The following is a 24,671-nucleotide window of genomic DNA, read 5'->3' as shown; positions in this document are numbered from 1 at the left end:
ATGCCTTAAGGATTTCAGAGAAAAAAAATATTAATCCTAATATGCTTTCTGCTCAAGGAGTTTGTGTGTTATACTCATTTATACCAGCATAAAACCAGCTTCTCCTGTTAGACTATGAAGGGCACACCTCTTATTCTGGCTTTGTGAAGGACCTTGCATATTTGTACCACAAATTTGAGCCTTTTGGTATTACTGTTATAAATCCCAACCTGGCTATCAGTAATTTAATTCTTCATTGTAACAATAAAACTGAGCAAATGGGAGATCCCTGAGCTGCTCAGAAAATTTTGACTGTGATACTCTCATAGCTTACGGAGAGTCTTCATTTGACTGTGGCCAAGAATTCTTAAAGAGTTCTGCCAAAAGCAATTTCAGTTCTTAAAGCATTGGTCCAATACTCTACGGGCTTCAAATGCCACTTGTGTCACAGCTTCAGCTTCAGAGCCAACCTGGCCACAAGATGATTGTGGTTGTTTTAACTGAACACAAGGGATCAAATAGTTCTCTTCTGATGCTCTTCATTTTTACAAAATCAGCAACGTTAACAAGCTTTCTGGTTACTTTGATAAAGCCTTCTATTAAAATACTAGTAAAATACTTTTCCTAAAAACTGGGGAATCATAATTAAAATATTTTCACAAGCTTTCTTTGGAATAGGAATAATAATAGTCTATAATAATCTGAAGTCTGCTATTATTATGGTCAGTGCATCTGAAAAAGTTAATTTGGATTTGTTAAAAAGAGCAATAGTCATGCATGTTAATTATTTAGCTTATGTAGAAAGTAGTAGAAAACTCTGATGAGATCTGGTCTATAACAATTATTTATCCAAATCCCTTGTCTGAGTTGTATTTCAGTATTTTGCACTACAAATGCTAAGTACAAAGTTGCAGAATTTGTTTTAGCAATATCAATTTTTTTTTCTTTCCCTGTGAAGGGATAGCTTTCCACACATGGAAAAGAAAAAGGGGAAAAAATGCAGGAAAGAGACAAATAATATATATTCCTTGGATTTGGCTATTTCTGGTATAGGATCAGGTAAGAGAGGGTCACCTGACATATCCAATGCTAACCATTTTTTTTCATAAATTCAGTTACACATTTAAATAAGCCAACTGTTAGTAATAATGTATGGCTGAACTAATGTAGAATCTGTAAATTAAAAACTGTCCAGGGGAATGGTCAAAGCACAAAACGGGTGTGGAAACTCAAAAAATGAAGCTGACAAGCAGCAAAAATGCTGTAATCTTGTATATGTAGACTAGCAGATATACATATAGACCAGGAGAACAAATCCTTTCTTAAAGCTCTATGACCAAATTAAAGGGGGAATTGCAGTAACAGCAACCAAGTCTAACAAAGTAATCCTGTTCTGAATTCTAAAATATAACACTTTTCAAATAATTTTACACAGCATTTAAAAATGTCAATTGAAGAATTCATAATTTTGCAATCAAACAAGAATGTATTAAATCAGGTGTTTTGAAGAAGTTTAACAGGCACAAATATATTTAGATTTGCTTGGTGGTCTCATCTCTACACTGTAGAAGGCTGCTCTACAGGGTACTACTGTGCTTTTTAAGACTTCAAAATCTTTTAACATATAAACTCCACCTCCCTAAGCCAATGATGCATCCTCAACACTAATAATGCCTCAATCCATATCCTTTGGGAAGAGACAAAGAAATTCCTCCACTCATTTTTATGACTTAATGACTTTTGGTCTCATTATTATGGCTTAATACCAATTTTAAAAAAAAGGTGGTGGAGGTTGTTATATCTGCACATGATTCTTCCATTTGTTGCCTCATTCCACTGGTCCATTTCCACATGGCACAGGTCATGATTAATCTAAAAGGCTCCCAACAGATCATTGGAAGGTGTTGTAACAGCTCTGTTAACTGTGAGACACTGCACAATGAATACATCTTCTCACTGAAATACCTGATTAGCAGTAACAGTTGATTCTCCTTAGGTTTCTGACAGAGATGTGGCTCCTACTGCCATCCCAGAAGCACCATTCTGAAAGCAAAAAATTTTACAAAACCATCCTTACCTACACAGGGCTTCACTTCGCTTTGCAAAAGCTGCGTTGAATTTAGGCTCCATAGACAGAACCTAAGCATGGACAGCATTGTCCTTCTCAGGCTTTGGGAGAAATATAGACACTGATTGAGTATGCAAGGATGGGTTTTGGGAAGGACACAGAAAACAGTGAGATACTCAATGCCTTCTTTGCCTTCGTCTTTATGGGTTAACTTTGCCTTCAGGTGTCCCTGGTCCCAAGATTAGTGTCTAAGTCTGAAGCAAGAAAAATCTACCCTTGTTGGAGGAGGATCAATAGCTAAACAAAAGCACAGGTCAATCAAACCTGATTGGATGCACCCAGGAGCGCTGAGGGAGGTGGCTGATGTCACTGCAAGGCCAATTTCAACTGTCTTTGAAGGGTCATGGTGACTGAAAAGCTCCTGAGAAATGGGAGAAAGCAAATTTCGCTCCCATCTTTGAGAAAGGCAAGGATCCAGGGAACTGTGGATTAGTCAGCCTCACCTCCACTGCTCAGAAGCTGATGGTATCCTCCAAACATATTAAGAACAAGGAGGTGATTTGGAACAGTCAGCAATGATTTATGAAGAAGAAAGCATGCCTGACCAACCTGATAGCCCTCTAAAGTAAGATGACTAGGTTGGTGAATGGGAGAAGAGCAGTGAACATTGTTTATCTTAGCAAGGTTTTTGATGCTCTCGTAAAATCCTCAGACAAGCTTGTAAGTGCAGGCTAAATAAATAGACAGTGAGGTGGATTGAAAACCTGCTGAATGCCTGGAGTCAGAGAGCTCTGATCAACCATACAATACCCAGTTGCCCGCTAGTCATTTAGCAATGTAAATTACACCCAGGTAACTACTGGATACTGGGCCAGCACTGTTCAACATCTGGACAATAAGGCAGAATGCAACTCAGCACATTTTCAATTAAACAAAATTTGGAGGAGGGGTTGCTACACCAGGTAGTTGTGCTGACATTCAGAGGGTCCTCAGCAGGCTGGAGAAATGGGCGACTGGGAATGTCATCAAGTTCAGAGGGAAATACAAAGTCCTAAAGCTATTAAGAAACAACCCCAGGTACCAGTACAGGTTGGGGACTGGGCAGTTGAAAAGCAACTTTACTGAAAACGGTCTGGAGATCCTGGTGGACATCACAATGAATATAAGGCAGCATAGCAAAAGCGGTCAACAGCTTCCTGGGTTGCATTAGGAACCATATTGCCAGCAGGTCAAGGGAAGTGATCATGTCCCTCTATTTTATGCTGTTGGGATCCTATCTGGAGTGCTAGATCTTGCATTGTATTCCCCAGTATCAAGAGAGATGTGAAGCAAATCCAGCGCAGTGCTCTGAAGATGATTAATGGACCAAAGAATTTGTCAGATAAGGAGAGGCTAATAGAGCTGAGATGTTCAGCCTGGAAATGAAAAGGCTGAGGGGGAACTTATCAATGAGTATAAATACCTGACAGTGTTGGGGGAAGCTAGACACTCTCAGTCATGTCCAGGAAAGGGAGTAGGGGCATGGGAAATTTCATTTGAACGTAATGAAAAGAATTATTTTTTTTTACTTTGAGGGTGATTGAACACCAGAATTGGTTGCCCAGAGAGCTTGTGGAGTCTCCAACCTTGAAAACATTCCAAATCCAACTGGGCACAGTCCTGAGAAACCAGCTCTATTTCACCCTGCTCTGAGCAGCGGATTAGACAAGATGATCTCCAGAGGTCACTTCCAACCTAATCGTTTTTACGATTCTGAGAAATTATTTAAACAGAATTATTAAACTACCTTTTACAGACAGAAACAGTGAGAACTGGTGATTACATTTTCTAGGTTATTGCTGGGGTGTGGATTCAACCTCCTGTTAATTAATTCATAGGTTCAGCAGCTGCTGACAATGTCTACATAACTGTATGTTTTAAGTTAAAAATGCCAGGATTCTTCAATAAGCAGTTTTTAAATATGTGTAGCATAAACAGAAATAAGTAATATGCGTTTTAAAATGGATTTGGCATCTTTACATCAATCCCCCTCTTCCTCTGTATGTGATCGCAATGGAAGATGTCTGCCTAGAAAAGATTCATCACCTTTGTAGATATAGAGACTGTTCAAAGGGAAACTTCCAGCATAAATTATTTGTAGTATGAACACCTTGAATCACTTCAAGCCTAATGAGAAGTACCTTCAGGAAACTCTTCTGCATTCACTTCTAGTGAATATGTACTGTTTGAAGCTCCACTTTTCTTTTATGGCTGTATACAGCATCATTTTCCTGACAGCCCAGTTGCAGAACATGTCAGCTTTTCCTTTTTATTGACTGGATAGCTCTTCCATTTGCCATTTTGACAGTATTTCAAACTGTGTGTTTCAAAGCCACGTGCAAGTAGATTACAATCCTATTCCGCACATTAGTATCCAAATGAAGTGATGTGTACCCTTGTGGCTGACCTCTAGCATTACTTATTTCTACAGTAGGAAAAAATAAAATGTCCAAAGGAGGTTAAACAGGACGGGGGGCTTCTCCTTACAAAGCTGACCTATGAAACTGGTTTGGGGATGGCAAATTGGCTCCAAATCACAACAATAGTATCACTAGCTATGTGATATCAGGTTACTACCATACTAACCTTATGTTAAATATTGAGATCAGGTATTCAGAAAGACATCAGATGTGGTCCAAGACTCTGCCTGCCACCCTATATGTTTCCTGAAGGGCAGGAAGGGTGGGTAGCTAGGCCAGCAGTTCCGATGCTTCTGAAGGACATTTGGGACTGAATGCAGTTAATCTAACTTAAGTTAGTTTAAGGTACCTGAACTTTCTGAACTAGGGACAGAGTGTCCTTGGGTTGTCCTCTAAAGAAGGGAGCAGAAATAGGACTTCCAGGGGCATTTCAGAAAAGCCAGTAAGATCTCTCTCTTTGATAGCAGCTATTAATTGTGACTCTACGAGGAGACTAAAGCAAATATGTTTCTAGTCTACACACTTCAGATAGGAGTATAAAGCTGCAAAAGACAATTATGAACTTTGAAACTATACATGTTTTATTTAGTTGAGAACATGCAATATGTTATGTATATTTATATATATTTATATATTATATATTTATATATATTTATATATTTATATGCAATAAGGAGCATATAAAACAACTATTACTACACCAAAGTAACTGTTTTAATACTTGAGCATTACCTTAGCGTAGAATTTGTTCCAAGCAGAAACAGTGTTATGATTAAGACACCTGCACCATGCTATTTGCAGTCTATGAAACACTGAGCAATACTTGAAAACTTGCTCTTTTGAAATTTTCTAGAAATACATGAGCAATCAGGATGCTGCTTTTCACATGGCATCCGCCTTGTGCAGTGTGGTAATATCTGCTCAAATACAGAAGAATGAAAACAAACACATTTCTCACCTCTCAAATGGACCAGATAATACAGAATTCAGACCAGTCTGTGTTTTTCATTAAATTGGATATCTTTACAAGTCAGATGAAAGCAATACTTGCTAAAATTACCTTCTTTCCATTGTTTGGAAGATTTATTGAAGGCAATATAGAACAGCAACAGTAGTCAATCACAGGTGGCAGACTGCCCTTTTATTAGGCATATTGAAGCCAATTAATCTAAGCAAGCTTTCTCCCTTTACCTCCTGCAGGCATGTATCCTTAGAATGCATTTAAAAATTCTGCAGCAATAAATAAAGGTGCTGAAACTATTCATTTGAACTTTGAAAAATTATTTACAAGCACTTGAGATGCTAAGCATTAACATTCTACATACTCTGCTGGGCAATATAATTTGGTTAGATCTAAGACTTAGAAAATAAAGTTCTAAAACAAAGGCCTGGTGCTAGTGCCATTCTCAGGGGTAGCAGGAAGATAAAGGAATGCTTGTAAAAGGAGGTAAAAGCAGTATGAACACTGAAACCTCCCCTAACACCGAGTAAAGAAAGTCTGAGTTAATCACAAATCTTCAAATAAGGTTGCAAGGGAAGGTGGCTTACTGAACCAGTAACACAGAAGTTATCGGTTATTGGAATTTATTTCTACATGTCAGATTATCTGTTATTTATACGAGACACTCAAGGCCATTTGAGGTGAAAAGCAAGTCTATCATAATCTTATTAATTATGAAACATCAAAACCCAAGATGTCTTAATTTATGTTCTAATTTTTGCAGTCCATGTGCTTCTAATTAGAGCTGCTGTAATATATTCTCTTGGGAAGCATATAAGAAAAGTGAGTAACATTTTAGTTGCAGCTTCCTCTTTTCAGGGCACACACTTTAATACTCCTTTATTCTTGGATTATGTCAAACATCCTCCTTGGATTAGCTTCATTGTAAATGAAGTTATAATCTTACCAGTTTCACAGCTGGGCCCAGTGAAGCCTTGTGGGCAGGCACACACATTGGAAGCAATACAAGCTCCTCCATTCCTACATCCATCCTTGCAAAATGCTGCAAAATGCAAAATTACAATATATGGGTAACAGAACTACACTCAGCAATCACACAGGTGGACGTGGTCTGCTGGCTGGCTGGCTGGCTGGAATGCTGTCTGTGCGTCACTGAAGGCAGAGACTGCCTTCTCCTAAGGATAGAGGTCACAAAGAGATGGTTTATGGCCCCCCTGCCTCACTGGCCAGATGGGCTGACAAGCTACAGAAGGAGATTAGAGTAAATCATCTGAAGACAACAGCTCCCATATGTGCTCCTTCACATGCACTGGGAAGCAGTGAAAGGCAGCATCTTCCCTAGGAACAGACTCTTCCTAGAGCAGTACTTGTCTTCTCTTCTGCCTAAATAAAGGCCTGAGCATAATAGGCACAATTAAATACTAAGCTGTCTGGCTACCTCAGTCCTTTATTAAACCATTTGATAGAAAAAATAAAAATAGTAATTTTGTTTCAAGGGACTCTGAAGAACTTCAAAACTTTTACCATTTACAGCTTAAAGTCAATCCCTGGATTTGCTCTTTGGCACACTGCAATCTGAGAAGCTCTGCTTACATAATTTGGTGCAGAATTGTCCAGTTGTGTATGCTTCAGAGTCTCTTCTGCAGAACCAGAAATGCAACCAGCTCTGATTGAAAACACCGCAGCTGTTAATTGCTCGGTTGCATCTGCAGTATGGAATCAGAAATGCTCCAGTCATAAGAAACCATTGGTGAAACTAGGCAGATGGAGGTTGCCACCAACACAAAGATTGCTTTGGGGCATTTTTAACCAGCCACTTGTAACTAGCCACTGGAGATGCCAGGCTTCGGTTTGCAGCTACTCTGCGTAACAGCATCACTGATGCTCATCTGACATAAAACTGTTACCAGTTTGAGCTATCCAGCTCTCAGATTCGAGGCAGCAGCCTTGCGGTGAGACCTTTGGCCTGAGTGAGACACCTCAGGAGTACATGGTGCACAGGAGTACTGCTGGCAGTGCAGTGCATGAAAAGCTGCCAAAGGCATGGGGGTATCCAGGTCTCTCTGAAGGATGCTGGCATCCAAGTCAGGGCTGTAGAGAAGTACATTTCTCAGATTTTGATACACAGGCTCAGAGCCTTCTCCTGCATACTGCCTTCTCAGTATTGAAGACAGAGAGAGGGAGGGAGGGAGGTGATGTACTTTTCTTTCACTGTGGGGCTAGGTGCCCTCTGAAATGTCAGAGCTCTTATTCAGGGGACAGAAGAGCCAAATGCAGTGCCATAGGGTTATGTGCCTTCTCTTTGATCCAAAGAAATCTCAATCACCTTTTTGTAAGCTGACTCACCTCCAGTAGAAGAAAAGGGGAATACTCCCAAGCACAGTACAGGAGTGTGCAGACAGAGCTCTCTTCTGAGAGGAGTTGCTTTGAGCTTGAACCTCCTCAGGCTAAGACTTTCTTCTCATTCCCCAGAGGAGAGAGTCCAGCATAAAAAGATTTATTTGTTGACATGTCTCCCTCTACCCATGTGTTTGACTGGAAGTGAACCAGGCTTCCATGCTTTATAGAGAGCTCGTTTGTCTTTGGAATATACAGCAAAATTGTACTGTTACTCAGGAATAACTAGTGCTAAGATCTTAATCAGACTTAGCAATGAAAGAAATTCCAGGTTGCTTAGGTTTGCTAATACACAGCAGCAGAACGTATCTATAGGACATTCCAGTGTTAACTCTGGCCCCTTAGATTCTGACATCAAGAGATCAAGATGACTGAGGCACAACTTCATGGAACACTGGGTATGCTATTGCTGCATCTGGCCCACATCTCCCATCTGAGCCCATTCCTCTACAGCTATACTACTTTTATTTTCAAGCATTCTCTAAATCCTATGCTCAGAGGCTGAGAACTTCCAAGGGTTTGGGCCCAACTACCAAGTATCATTTCTTCTGATTTGAAATGCAGCAGAAATAAAAGCAGCATTGTATCTCTGGGAAAGCATCTTTCTAAGAATAGAAGTATAACTTCTAATGTTTACAAGTGAATGAGAATAGTAGAAAACATGATACTACCTCACATGTAGTAAAGGCTTTGTGTGTCCATGTCTACTGCTTTTCTCATTTACAGTAAAAAGACACAACATACCAAACAACTTTCAGTTGATCCAAGCAAAATAGCAAGTCATTAAACATGGGTAATATAGATCTGACAATGTTTTCACAGCTGTAACTGTTGATAACTGTGGACTGTCTTGAATGGTGTAGCACCTATAGAAACTGTTAACTTGACACAGAAATGAAACATAACTACTTCAAATTTTATAGCCTACTATCATCCTCAAATTACTGTAAACTCTGCCAAATGCAGTGTATATCCACCTGTGAAGATCTTATAGGTATAGGACCTAAGTGTCTAGCTTGGGATTTTCTCTGTCTTGTTCAAGGCATGTGACCAGAATTGCATCAACTATGACAAAGCATCTCATCCAGTTAAAGACTGACAAACTCTCAGGTTTCCAGCAGCCTACCTTTGCAAACGGTACCATTTCCCGTGTAACCCGGCTTGCAGACGCAGTTGTGCCCACCCACAGTGTTGAAACAGAGCGCATTTTCATCACAGTTGTGCTGGTTTGTTATACATTCATCATGCTCTGAAAAAAGAAACAAGAATGGGATGGTCCTGAATTTTTAAAAACACAGTAAAAGCTTCATAGAGGTTTCCATGTTAAAAAGAGATAAACACAGTAGTAGTTACTGACAATATGGTTATGTGAACATGTAACTATGGGATAGCCAGGGTATCCCTTTTTAGCACATACCAGTATGAGATAACTGCACTGCAGCATAATTCCACTTTCATTACCAGGGAGTCACCATCATTACACTTTCTATGGGGGTTCCAGTGTTCTTGTAAGCATTTGCCAAAAAGCCAGCTAGCATACTGAAAATCCATATGCTATTTCTACTGTATAATTTATTCATGCCGGTTTATCTTATGCAGGGTTCTTAGGGTTTCCTTCAGAAAGCTGACTAATGGTGCAAGATGTACGCTCCAAACTGCAAAAGAACAGGTTAGCAGAAGGCAAGTCTTCAAAGTGTAGCCTGTGTTTTTCCTCCCTTCAGTCCATACACAGCACTTTATTTAGATAAAATAAATAACCAAAAAAAAAAAGGTCTGCCTGCATTTCAAGGGACTTTTAGCTGGCATGTCCTAGCATCAGAGAGTGATGAGACTGCTCAAACTGGTGACTAGACATAGACATAGTGAGAAGTGCCCCTCTTGGGAATAAACTAAAAATCTGGACCATATGATTTTGTGTTAATTTGCAATGCACTGCTTAATCTAAACAAAAAAAAGTTCTACATAAGTGTTTAGGTTACAGAATATTTTAATGTTTAATTTGTGATTTTTAAGAAATGGTAAATGCAATCTCAAAATAAGATGCTCTAAAGTGTCATTTCAAAATGATACATGAAAAACTCTATTACTTTCAAAATGCGGTATCTTAGTCTGTAGGCATCCAAATAAAATGCTTCCATCTTCTGGAAATATTCCTTGCATTTTTGTTAAATCAACAGTATTCATCTATCCATAAATAATTTCAGGCCCCTGAAATTTTAATTTCAGGGAAACCAGGTGTTTAGGAACATAAAGGCACCCAATTTTAATCAGCGCACATGGACTAACTTGCATCTGTTTTCATATGTGAGGTTTTCATAGCCATAATTCTGCACAGATTTTAGCAAATTTTATTAGGGCAGCTTATGCCAGTTCTGGCTATTTGACACAAGTATTAAATCTGGAATCAGATGCTCTTTCTTCCCCCATTTTGTGGGGTAAGACTGTTCTGAATCTTCCTCTTTATAAATAATGAGCTAAAATCTGCACATACCCTACAGAGTTGTCAGGAAAATTAATTTCTTAACATTTGCAAATCACTGTGGAAATGTTCCACTTGCTATTTCAATAGTGGCCATAAACTGTAGGAGTATAAAACTGGCAGAATGGCACATCTCCAACCCATCAGTAGATGTAAATTTTCCTCTAGGCAAGTACCTGTTATTTAAAAGGGGGAAACATTCACCTCAATATAACTAATAAATTTTAAATGCTACACAGATTTAGTTTTATTTCGGTGGGTTTGTTGTTGTTGAGTTTTCATTTGTTTGTTTTTTAATAACACTAACCTAATATCCATCTTCTAAACAAGAACTTACGTGTCTCTCATATCACCAATCATGCTCTCCTCAACTGGATGCAGTGGAGCACAGGGTGCAGGCCTCTGCCCTAGAGCATGAGATTTAATTACTTCGCTCTCAGCATGAATAATTAAAATTGTTATTGTTCACCAAATGATCCAGGCCCTCTAAAATCCACTTATGATATTTGACTCTGACCTCATAACATAGTGAAATCTCTCATGCTGGCTGAAACAGTATTTATGCTAAAGCACTTCATAAAATAAAAGAGAAATAAAGTAATGAACACATAAATTAGGTAAAAAGTATTATCAGTATTGTAACAGTATCCTGGCTGTCTTAATTTGTGTTAATATGACATTATTTAAATACAGTTTGCTATTTAAAATATTAATTATATATTATTTTCTCATTATTCCATATGGTTAGCTTAACAGAAACGCTACTTCAGAAGACTATCTAGGAAGAGAGACTGCTGGCATAAACTGATCAGGACCCACTAGATGCTGTGATGTATGTCAATGTAATGACAGCTGAGGATCTGTCTTACCAAATTTATTACCTTTGCAGATATTCTTGCTGAACTTGGTAAAATTTAACATGTTGTCCACAAGGTGTGGCACCCGCCTCCTCATCAGCACTATTCAACATAAGCCTCCATCCTTCCTATTGTGTATTTCATTATTAAAAATAAATAAAAGTCTGTATAGCATTTCCTACTTGCATACTGCAAGACTTCCCAGTAGTTGCCTTGTGCATCCAAATTCTGCAAATATCTAAGGAAAATATAGAAAATAAACATAATCCAATCCAACAGCAAATAGGAATGATGACTAAATCGAATCACTTACTTAGGGGTAAAGAATATTATGCTGGCAGTTTTCCTGAACCATCCATTACCAACACCAGAAAATAAGAGCTGAGATGATGTTTATGATGCAGAAATGCACAAAAATTCCCAAAAATATAAATAAAACACATCCCTGCAATTTTAATCTAGGAACATGATGCAACAGATATTCATTGCTGAGTGAGGAACATGTGGACCAGGATTAAATTAAAATAATTTAAATAAAGAGAATATATTAGTTATTTTATCCTTTTGATACCTCTGCATTCCTGAACTCAAATTACTTTCAGCCTCCTGTCTCTTTCCCATTGATTTGATATAGATTCATAGAACCATGGTGACTAGCTGGCCATCTGATGTGACAGGGACAACAGATAAGAGTTACTTGAATTATCAATAGCCAACACACTTTAATGCCCACTTACAGTTAATCTTAATTACAAGGGTTTTTTTCCTCCACCTATAGCTCATGTACAAGACAAAAATTAGTAGCAATTATAGGTGTAGTATGGAAAACTTATTCCATTAAGACCATTTGGGAAGTGACAAAAGGTTAATTTCTTTAGGACTTCATATTAAGTCAGTTAAACTCTAATTGGTAGGGTTACTTAAAGTCTCAGTATAAGCACACTATTTTCAAGGAGTAAATGCTGTAATTTTATGGAATTACATTATTTGCTGGAGAGTGTCCAAAGAAGGTCATTGAAACTGGTGAAGGGACCAGAGAACAAGTCTTACGAGGAGTGTCTGAGGGAATTATGGTTGTTTAGCCTGGAGAAAAGTAGGCTCAGGGGGGACCTTCTCTACAATTATCTCACTAGAGGTTGTAGACAGGTAGGGTTCAGTCTCAGCTCCCAAGTAACAGGCGATAGGAAAAAGGAAATGGCCTCAAGTTGCCCCATGGGAGGCTTAGAATAGATATTAGGAGAAAATTCTTCATTGTAAGCATTGCCAAGCACTGGAACTGACTGCTCATTGAAGTGTTTGAGTAACCATCCCTGGAGATATTTAAATGACTTGTAGATGTGGCACTTAGCGACATGGTTCAGTGGTGGACTTCACAGTCCTGGGTTAGACTTGATGATCTTAAAGGCTTTTTCCAACCTAAAGGAGTCTATGATTTTATATTTTCCATATCTGTAGAAGCATACATGTATGTTAAATTTTTGGATTGATATTCCCCAGTTTACTTTTCTATAGATATTCCTTAATTCAAATGCAAAATGGAACCCATGTTTTAATTACTCATAGAATTACCGTCACACAGTTTACCCTTAGTTAATGCTGGAGTCAGCATTAATCATTAATGACCAGAAGCAGCTGTCCTCAGTTCAAAGCTGGAGAGTCCAAAAGCTAGGTCTCCTCTGTTCCCTGCTAATCCTGTTGATTGATCTTTATCTTCATCCATTCCCATATATCCATGCTGCTCCTTTTCCCCATTTTCTAATTCTTTTTTCAGTGCAGCCAGGAGCAACAATTTCTGTATATCTATGTTCAGAATTTTCCTACTTTTTTCTTTAAATTATATAGATAACAAAAATAGTTCTGGTATGTGCTTGTTCTATTTTTAACATCTGTTTAGAGACCATCCTGCTTTCTGAGATTCTGTTTCTGTCTGTAATTATTTAGTTCATTGTTGTTCTTCAGGGAGAACAGCTGTCACCATCCCATCCAGATGTCTATTTCTCTCTTTCATCTATTAGTTTATTTACTTATTCTATATTTGGTGTTAATACAGTAAAAAAGGAAAAATAAGGCAACTGTAATGAAACCTTAGGAAAAAAATCCACTTGAGGATATGTCCAAAATTCAGCATTCCTTTTTCTATCCATATGAGAAAGCTCCAGAATTGCATCTTAGTTATACTACCAGGAAGATATAACGGGGAGACTCTATTACTGGCAATTAAGGATGTAGGATTAAAACAACTGAAAAAACACTTGACCAAGAGAAGGAACAAGCACTCATTCTCCTTGCATCTGCCTGTGAGGCTAGGAGAGCTTTGGAGAAACTTCCAAGGTGGTTGTAACTGAGGAGACTCGAGACAAGGTATAGACTGAGCTATACTTTTGGAACTGGTATAACTTTTTTCACAAAAAAGCAAATCCCGACACTGAATGTGATGATGAAATTGATCCCTAAAATACCTCATGTTTCCAATCACGAAGTTCTTTTCTCTCTAGGAGAACCAAAACTCTTAACATGTGCACTGTTCTTTACCAAGGTAGATAACACAAGAAAGATACTAGGAACAAAAATATGCAGAGAAATACTGCATATTTACATGCAAATATAACTTTAAAAAATATGAGACATTCTAATTCTAGTTAGCACTAGTTTTTCAAAAACTTCCTCTGAGAAGATTTTCAATTTTACGTTTTATTTCACAGCAGACTTTCATCTAAAAAAACCCTATTTCACACACCAAAGCCTAGAAGAGGCATGTACTCTTTTCCCTACCTTTTTACTTTGACTTTAAGACTTTTTTCTTTGCACAAAATCTCTTTTCTTTATTTTTTTGTTATTCATGTTCTTGATGTTCCTCTTAGACTGATGGAATACATAACTCTCACCTCCAAGACCCTTTGAATTTTCCAATAAAAATATCAAATTCTATAGCTCTAATATTGGATTTTATGGCTCTAAACAGGGTATGCTCTCCTCTAGGACTCAACTTGAAAAGCCTAACACATGACTTGAATGTTGACCAGTTCACCTTTCCTGTTATATCTGCACACCAAGAAGTCCATGCCAAGATCTCTTGGAACACTGGGAAGACGAAGATATACTAAGTCAGCCACAAGTTGATTGGTAAAATACATATTTTGAGGCAGGTCTATCATTACTCCCTCCATGTTCCTCCACAGCTCTTAATCAAAGCATTTAAACTTTCTTAAGCCCACCTAAGTTTCATCATCCTCAAAATGTGTTTTGTAACTGTGATTTCCTATTTAATGGAAAAATACATATTTTTGCAAAATACACTCTTCTCATTGAGGTTTCTTTTGTAATATTAATCAGTGTTACTTCACGTAACATCATGTGCATTTTTATACTTTTCAACCAGTTAGGCAATGTAAGTATATTGAAAAATATTTCACCTGACAGCTTAAGTTAAAAAAGCTTTAATTTATCTCCACTTTCCTTCAGGTCTGCCATTTTTTATATTCCCTCTTGAACAGAAAAGTTTAAGGGTAGGATTTACTAAAGCACTTAGCAGAGATCTAACTGTTTCCCCTAAAGGAACATCTGTAACTCCCACTGATTACAGTGGCAGGACTGTAATGCAAATGCAAAATGATTTTGAAAATCCCACCTTAAGAGATTCCAGTCTAGACATAAGGTCTGTGACCTTGTCACCCACTTCTTTTTTGTCTTAATTCAAACTGATCTCTTAATATCTTGCCTCTTTTACCAGTGACATTTTAAAATGAGGTTTCTATCTTTTAGAAGGTATTTCTTCATAAATTCATCTTTTTTTATAATGCGTCTAGCCAGATGCATTATTTTTTCCAAGGTAAACCTTATTTAATTCCAACTTGTATTGTACATGAAACCTCCCAGGTACTTACGATAAACTGATGCTTTCAAAATCTTCTTTTATGTTGTCCAAAGTGACAATGATAGCAAATTCTACATCTATAGTAATGCTCCCTACTTTATTGCTAGTAGAATAGCCAGACTAGAGCTGCAAATACAATTTCATCAGCCAACTGAATTTATTTTACTTCTTCTCCTAATTTCAACCCTTTTTATTTATTTACTGTTTCCTTACTAAAAGGCTCCATATTATAACAAGTCTGCCACCAGCAATAGATATCCATTGTATACTTGGTCTCCAATCTACACTCGTTTCTGTTGCACAAATAAAGCTGTGAAGTAATCTGACTGCTGTTGAGGCTCATAACTTGCTGCCTGTTCTCATATTTCACTAGTAACATCCACATGACTTGAGGGCTCCACAAAACCACCTTTGAATCGTTTTTCAGCACAGAGTTAACAGAAGGTTGGATATACACAGTGGGACAAAGGAAAGATGTCTCAATCAAGTACTGGCCAAAGTTGGTTTGATAAAATATAAAGGTACTTAAAGCTCTCTAGAAACAGCTGGTGCTTTTCTTCCATTCTTTTTGGGATGGCATTGTGACTAGGGTTTGTCAACACATTCCAGGGGCTTGCAGAAAATCAGTTAGAACATTACAACATCATTATCAAGGTCAATGCTTGAAAACAAGAGGCACCACAGTGGCGGATGAAATGCTGCTGTTGCTTTGATCCTGCTCTTATCTGCAGGAATCTGGAGCAACTTACCTAACCATAAATATTATAAAACAAATGTTTTTTTCTGTCCTCTCATGCAGCAGGGAGATTTCTTAATGCATGAGATGTTTATTCTCATTTCCCTGGCAGTGCTGTGACTCAGATCACTCACTGGATATTAAGGACAGTACTATTTTTGACAAGACAAGAGGGAGAGGAGGCTTTCCTTAAATATTGCTCCTCTTATTTTAAAGAGGGTTCTCTACCTGAAAACATTATGCTTCAGTGATGGTAAGGTAGAGCAATATTGATGCTTTTGCCCTTTGGTCAGCCTTGATGTCATCTCTAGTGATGCACCAATTTTCCCTAGGGTACATCCTCCCTGACAGTTTACGAAGGTACACCAATACAGCACAGTAAATGTATCCTTCACAAACACTGCACATCAGCTGCCTTCCCTGGAAACAAAAGCACCTGGGGAGAATGGTACACCACAGCACAGTTTTAGGGAAGAGCTAACACACATATCCAGCCTACAAGCCATGAAGTTCTCCTGGCTTCTGCAGTTCAGGACATAACCTGCAGAGCCTTCTGGTCTGCTTCTAACAAAAACCAGCATAACATAGTAATGAAGATGCAATGAAACTTGCTTTCATCCTCCCTCCACCACCCCTGCAATGGTATGAAACTTGACACTGGCTAATGTGTTTCCTGGGTAGATTTTCCAGACCACACCATGTTTTTGTTGCCACAGTTCAACTATTAGTGTCTATTGAGCTTACAAGTAATCATTTCTGTACTTAACTGTATCATAGAATCATTAAGGTTGGAAAATACCTTTAAGATAGTTATGTGCATTTTATATTGATAAATAAATATTTGCATAAGCACATCTTAGCAAAATTTATATATCTGAAAAATTCTGCCATCAAATTTGCTGTCCTTCTTAAGGATACCACGAATCGTTCTAATAACCAGAACCATAAATTATATATAGTATACAGTATTGCTCACGTCTCAAAAATCTGAGTTTAGAATCAAATCACAGAGTTAAGAAAAAAGTAAACTTTGACCTGATATTCCATTTTGCTACTATTACTATCATCACAGGACAACTTCACCTTTATAATCCTACTTCCTTCACATGGCTGCTCTTTGGAAAAGGTAGGATTTAAGCTGAGATGCTGTGAACAGCTTTGGAGGACTTCAAACTAAGATGAAGCCCACCCCATGGAAGGTGTACAAACTGAATAAACACAGGGTATTCAAAGCAGACTGGAATATCTGTTCACACTGCCATCAACCACAAACTCTATTTACTTCTCAAACATTAAAATTATGCAAACAGAAGTACATCCAATTCCACCTTCTGAAGGGCTAGGAGCAAGGTAATAAATTTTTCTTACTAACTATTTGCACACTCCAAATTTATTAAAAACACACAAAAAATGAAAACAGATTACTCTTGATGAACCTTCACCTTTCCAGAAATCAATCTTATCTTGAATAGGACTGGCCATTTAATACCACTTTGAACAGTGTGAAACCTTATCTTTGTTTTTTTTAAATGCACTGTCATTAAAAGATTCTATGACAGGATTTCAAACCCTAAACATCAAAGTTAACACTGTGTGACAGCTGGTGTGTTTCAAACTCATCACATTTACTGGTCTGTAACAGGGTAAATGACAAATTACCTGCTGTAATTACTGTTGCTGACAATATATTTTCTCTGGTGATTGGTCTGTGTGACTCAGAGCTACTTATCTTTGTCAGTCCAGTCCAAATCTCCATTTCAATGGGACTTGGACATTAACTTCGGAAGTATTTATAAATTAGTCCCAATATCTGCCAAGACAGATATTTGGGACAGTATAAATTCATCTTTTATTATAGGTTAAGCAGTCTACCACTCTAATATTATTTTGTATTATCAAATAAGTATTCATGATGAAATTCTGTGCCCCAATTAAATGCGCGTTTCTTTTATACGTATAGTGGGAGACACTACAATAGGTGATTACAATGACAGAATAAAATGCAAATAAATAAGGACATTGACATTTTCATAAAATGTTCATTCACAAAGCAAGACATGAATTTTAAAAAAATAAAGGATAAAACATTAAAACTTAATTCTCATTGCTTTCTTGTGAAAATTTTAAAGAACACCTAGAGAAGACAACAGTGACTTTTGATTTTGAGCAACATGACTTACAGGCTAATCAGTATAGCTCAGTAGAAGCATTTCCCTGGAATAATGGCCAGTCTTCGCGAACGAAGATTTTGGGAAAGGTCTTTTACCTTTCAAGCCTGCGCAATGGATTTTTTAGGTGAGACACAGCCTGCGCTGAACTGAGCCCACCCTTTAATCCTAAGGTTCATCTGCCGGGGCCAAGCAAGCTTGGACAATGGCAGTGAGGTCCTCAGGACGTAGGTTTGTTTAGAGTGACCTTCTCATAGATGGATGGCCTCACAGGGCTAACGAGCTCCATCTGCCCAGGGGACTAGGAATCGAACCTGGGTCGCAGCGGTGAGAGTCCTGCATGCTAACCAGTAGGCCACCAGGGGTCCCAATTCCCTGGAATACCTTTAACTTTTAAAATATAAAATAGATACAATTCCTTGCACCATTTCTCCTAAGAAAATACTTGGAGGATATGAAAAGATTGCAGCATATAACAACAGTAAGAAACAGATACAATCTTTTTGAGATGATTTGGAAGCTTGTCAGAATGAAAAAAATACTCCTACAAAAACTCCTACAAACCATTTAGGTAGAGCAGTTTCCTATTTTATTGCTAAGTTTGTTGACAGAGCTCTTGGTTCTTGAGAGAAACATTGAGATTTTCAGTTCTTTTCTTATTTAATGGAGGAGACCTCAACTTTTGCACAACTGACTACATAAATTGTAAAGGGGACTGGTTTCAAGAAAGTTAATTGATTAGCATTTCTGAAATAATTTCTATTTTCAGTTTTCTAGTTCAGTTTTGAAGATTCCACAAGACTAGCATTTTCTTAAAAAAAAAGAGAAAAAAGAAAAAAGAGAAAAAAAAATTAAAAAAAAAGACTAGATAGAGCAGTTCTGTGTATTGAGAATGTCCTCAGGAAAAATATCAAGTAACTTTCACAGACACAGTACTTTCAGAAACATTGCCTCACAAAATGCAGCTTCACTAACAAAAGTGAAATTTCACCCAAAACCCTTAAGATTATATTGTACAGCAGCAGAACACAGACTCTAATACTTCCCTTTGTATCAATGTGACTTTTCAAATTATTGATGATGATTTTGCAAGTGTTCCTTGGGGCATCCACAGAACACAACCCTGAAGATGAGTTCTAACATATTTTCCTCAGTGGTATTTGTTACTTCTTGTTGACCCACTCTTTCTGACTGCTGTAGAGGGATCTTGCCAATCATTCTATCACCTTTATTCATTTAGATGAGCTGGCAAACACTGACAGAGCAAGTTTGGGAACGGAAACCAGTTTTAGACAAAACTATAAGGGCAGAAGAAGCGTCAGTTTAGCTTCAACACTACGCATTCATGCATGACCAGCCACAGCCTGGCTGCAGAATCATCAGCACATTTCAGTGTGAATCAGAAGTTATATGCAGAACCAAAAATATAAGTCTTTCTGTGTTCATAGGACACTGGATGAGTCAGTGAAGTGGATAAGTTCACTATGTTTACTTTGCACACCAACACATTTCAGTGTAGATTTCACCATTATTCTATATGCAAAGGAGGACTAGCAAGGATGCCACTCCAGTTGTGGTCAAAGGGTCTGTACTATATGAAAGCAGTTTGACACAGTAAAGTACGTGGTTTTGTAAGTTGAGAATCATCAGTCCAAAAGACTGACAAAAGGGAGCAATATTGACAAAGATGTATTGCAGAAACAACATAGAAAGGATTTGTCAAAGATGACGACATACTAAATTATAATGATTGACAGTATAAAACATGAGTTAAAGAAAGTCTTCCATTTAGCATAAAGTAGAATAATCTATTCTAAACATTTCATGAAAAACAAAGGACACTTCTAAGTTATTTCTGGAGTCAGTGATTACCAGACATGCCATGTGTTATGCAGTAGGAATCAAATCATAAAAAATTACAGGTTTCCATGCTCACAGATTGTGTGAACAGAAATAATTCAGGGATTCTTATCTATCCGAACAGGAAACTTCCATATTCATTCAAAGAAAAAAATTGCAACTATAATATTAAAAGAAAAGACTTCTGAAGCCCTGGACAATATTAAAAAATATTATGTCTCCTTTTATGAGTCTTGACAGACAGCTTTCTTACCCTCTGCCTTCTGTTACAACTGTGTTAACTTAGACTGGAAATATTTTTCAACAGTAGAATGCCAAAAGACAGACAGACATGATATCCATATACTGCCAGCTGTATACTACCCTTAAAACCTAGCTAATATGTATTATGGCTATAGACACCTTTGTTTTACTGTGAATGTGTAGAAAACCACTGACTTCAATACAGCATGGCTACATAACCTTAAATAACTGTTCCCTTTTAAAAAACTGTCTTGCTTCATACAGTAGCTCCAGTCTCTCACTGACCTTGGCTGGAGTCCCTCTGAGAACAGGCAACACTCTCCCAGCATAAAGCAATCACCAGCTGGCTCAGACATGATAGATGTGAGCCATCCAACTTTCCTCACTTCTGGCTCGCTCAACGAGACAGCAGCAGATTCCCCATCTCCTTAGCCAGAAAGATCCTTATGACTTCAAACAAACTGTCCTCAAGGCTGCCTACTGTTTTTCCTGATCTTTGCAGTCTGTCACAGAAGGACGGGCCAGGGGACATCCAGCTCTGAAAGGATGTCATGTTGCAGTTAGTTAATACTAACCATCCTCTTGCTGCCATCATCATAATTCCCACAGACCACAACCACCATCTAGTACTGGGACGAATAGATGAAGTTTCAACCAGACAACATCCCCTTGTGTTCCGTCTCTTGGACTTAAACTCTTTAAAGAAAAATGCAGCTGCTTAGTTGGTGGTAATTCTGGATGCAGTTCAGTTCCAGATTGAAGTACCTAATATCTATGTGTGTCTTTCTGGGCAGGATTCCACTGCATAAACACACACCTAGCTAACAGGTCAGATCCAGCCTGGTGCCACATGGATATCCAAGACACTAGCAAAGGCTGTAATCCAAGGGTCTACAGGAGGACTGTAAAAGCACTTGGAGAACAAATAGGACACACCACAGCATCTAAAAAGTTACTAGACCTGTAACTGGGCAACCAGAACTTTGCTATAGACATCTAAATTCACATTTCAGTCAGTGTCACCTCCAGAACTCAATAATACAAAATAGACATTTAACACAGGGTTGAGTTTCCCCCAGATAAGTGGCTCAAGCCCATGGAAAGAGGTAATTTATTCTGCTTGTATCCAGCAGAACTCAAAAATGCAAGACCTACAAGGTAGGTCTTAAATCGGATCTGCTAATCCTGTCTTATGGATTGCCTAGAACCTGTAAACAGACAACTGAGTTGGATCCAGCTGAATCCTTGACCTCTGCCGATTATAACGTGAGCTTAGATGAAGAGATGTACATTGGGGTGTCTTAATTGCAAACTGAATTCCATCTTCTGTGTCAATGTCAGTAAAATTCTAACATAAAGAGTCAATGTAATTAGCTATGGAATGAATAATTCATTCAGTGCTGTATGATTTGTCAGATTTTCTATTTTTACAATATACTGTGTTAATTTTGCTATACCCTTACAACTCTAGCTTCCAATCATATTGTACTGACACAGCACATAATTGCACTGTAGAAGCTGCCAAGGGACACAGGGTGATTTAAAGCTGCAGAGGGGTTCAGAACACCAAGAAACAGGAGGTACACTGCATGTCTGTTGTAATACTGTGATATAAATATTGAGCAATGTTAATGTTTGGAAATATTGTAATTTTAGAATTTTTACATAAAAGAAAGATCTCACTCTTTTCTGAGTTAGTTTCAAACTGAGTATATTCTCGAGTTGGTATCTGTACCTCCTTTTATACATTGAAAAATTCCTCATCACACTAAGAATGCAAAATATTCCTCGTAGAACAAAACAATCAATTCTGATGTCTGCTTCTGCAGAAAGACAGATTTTAAACAGTATACAGAAACTGTAGAAATGCAAAATAGACCCTTGCTTTGGATATAATACCTTTTACCATCCTCTGTTCCTAGGGCTAATGGGGAATAGAGCTCTATGATGCATTGATAGATATATAGATATGCACACATACACCATACATATACATTTGCTAAAAGAATTATTTCTCTAAAAGAATTAAGCATTCAACACTGAAGATCAAACATTTGTGTCTTTGTCAAGGGAATCCAGTTTCTGTTTAACAAGTCAAATCATGTTCTACCAATGACTCTTTAAAAATGTGTTGGATTTTGATCAGCTGAGAAATCCATCCTGCTATAACTGCATAGCCAGATGAACAGTTATCATGAACTGGGTCAGTAACCAAGGAGAAAATGGGATCTAAAAACTACCCTCTAGGAAAAAAAAGTTCTCATTCCAAGCTGAAACAGCCTCTAAACTAAGTTGTGAAGGATAACCTGATTCAATCCAAATAAAGTATAAATGAGTTCAGTTGTATAAGATAGAGCAGATATATAAAAATGGTTTGCCTTGTTATCTTAGTAATGCAGTTGCATAGCAACAAGCTCAGTCTCAGTGATCATTCCTTTATTAGCTTTGTGAATTATCATACAGCTAGAAAGTGGATATTGGAGAGAATTTATCCTGAAAGAAGATTGAGAGCTTCATGTATACTGACATACTATAAAGCAGAATGGAAACTGGGCCAAGTAATAGAAACCCAAATCAAATAAGCTTTGAGTGAAAAATGTTCTATGCACAGAAGCTGACTTGTTTATTACTAATAGCAACACTAGCAGTATAGCTGGACACCATTGCCCCTGTGGAGTTTGGATTGCATGGTGTGATAATGCATGTGCATGCATGTTACTTCTACCATAATTGGGCAGGGGAGTGGGGGGTGTATCAACAATTAGAGATGGAGAGACAGATGGCTCATCTTGCCCACATCATTATATTCTCTGGTGCTTTGCTGACAAAAACATTTCCTTACTCAAGCTGTGTATCATGGCATCACTATAGTGATGTTACAACCAGCCCCTGTCAGTATGCTTGTTTATTGCTCTGTCCCTTGCACCATACCGCATAATCATTCTGTCTTTTTTAAGCACAGTCAATAAGCTCAGCTGTTCTACAAGCTGCAGAACTTGAGGAAAACTTGAAATGTTGCTGAATTAATAAAAAAATAAGTCAAGGGAAATAAACGGAGGAAATTAGCTTTTTTATTGTCATCATGTCTCATATTACAGTATTTTCAAGTAACCAAGCTGGGACACTATAAGCATATGACTACTCTGAGGTCACAGACTAATTTTGTAACTTCTTTGCAGCAGTGCTGAATAAAGTTGCATATTGAGGCCATATTTAGTCACTTATTAAAATGTGGTCTCATTTACCAATGCACTGAGTACTATCAGCTCTTCAGGATGTCTTCTGGATGCACTTGTGTGTCTGAAAAAGCAGGCCTGAAAAACCAGGCCAATTTTATACTTTAATTAACTGGGGACAAGCATACAGCTTTAAACATAGAAGTTGGATGACTTCATTCAGTTCTGGATTACATCAGTTTTACAGTAGCTTTTGTCCATGGAAACTCAGATAACCACATCACTCTTAGAGGAGATTGGTGTAGGTGCTAAAACATAGCCCACATGCCTCCCATGCCAGTTAGATTTTATTTATCACTTTAAATACAGAGAGGCATTCCTCTTCAGTTCTCAGAACTAATTTGTGGGAACTGAAATGTACAGCTGAAATAAAAATAGCTAGCAATACATGATATTGTAAAATACCCACACTTCACATCTAGCTGAAATCCTACCAATGTACACTGATGCAAAACCATTTTCCACGCCATGTCAGAACCCACCAATGAACTTGTCCTGAACATCTGAATAGATCTGTGCTCTAGGGAATAAAGATGGATTTTACCTTCAGCAAGCTCACAAGAAATTCAACAAAACTTTTTCTCAAATATCCCTGCCATTAAGCATCACTTCTGCTGCACAGTATAGGAAAAAAACAGGAGATTTTTCAACTGTTTATGTCCCAAACAATTGATGGATTTACAAGTCAAAAATAAATCAATGAAATCCGAACAGGAGCCCACAGGCAGATGCACTTTTATGAACTTGAGTTTCTAGATGCCAAGAGGAATCATTCATCCAAAGTGTGTCAGAGTACTATGTTAACAAAAACCCCCATGTGACAGAGAGTTTATTCCCACTCAAAAATAAATGTAGCTTGCAAGAACCAGAGGATAACAACTAAGCAGCCAACAAAACTCCTCATAATCTGGGGATCTGAATCATAATCAATATGATCTGTTATTTCAACAAAATTGCAGGTCCCTGTAACCGGCATTTCAAGTCCATCCAGATACCAGACTGGTGGTTCCCAAAGTGGAGGCATCTACAGTTTGGGGATAAGAATGGGCTGCACTTGCACTGCAAAGACGGTGCTGATATTTCCTCATAAGCATCCTCACAAGACAAGACTTACACTGTAAGCAAAGCATTAATGAAGGAAAAGAAGGCAAGATCCACACTATACCATAAACCCCCAGATATTAGTTTATTACTTGGTTTATGGGATAGTGAAAACTGGGGGGAGGAGAGGGTCGGAGAGGGTCGCAGAGGAGAGGGTCAGAGAGGGTCGGAGAGGGTCAGAGAGGGTCGGGGAGGGGAGGGGAGGGGAGGGGAGGGGAGGGGCGGAGAGGAGAGGAGAGGAGAGGAGAGGAGA

At 38.0% G+C, this 24,671-nt stretch overlaps 1 protein-coding gene across 1 annotated transcript in view; it reads right to left on the bottom strand.

The window, feature by feature from the left end:
* NELL2 (neural EGFL like 2) overlaps positions 1–24,671 on the bottom strand; it is a 152,252-nt gene that overhangs the window by 31,577 nt on the left and 96,004 nt on the right. The window contains exons 14-15 of the mRNA XM_027682182.1: positions 8,991–9,113; positions 6,414–6,509 (exon numbers count right to left, since the gene is read on the bottom strand). Coding sequence (XP_027537983.1) covers positions 6,414–6,509; positions 8,991–9,113 — 219 coding nt within the window. The remainder of the gene's footprint in view (positions 1–6,413; positions 6,510–8,990; positions 9,114–24,671) is intronic.

This window comes from Neopelma chrysocephalum, unplaced genomic scaffold, assembly GCF_003984885.1.
Source record: "Neopelma chrysocephalum unplaced genomic scaffold, ASM398488v2 Primary Assembly neopelma1_62, whole genome shotgun sequence".
Taxonomy (NCBI): Eukaryota; Metazoa; Chordata; class Aves; order Passeriformes; family Pipridae; genus Neopelma; species Neopelma chrysocephalum.
Note: the sequence above shows the minus strand (reverse complement) of the source record. Positions and strands in the feature narration are given on the sequence as shown.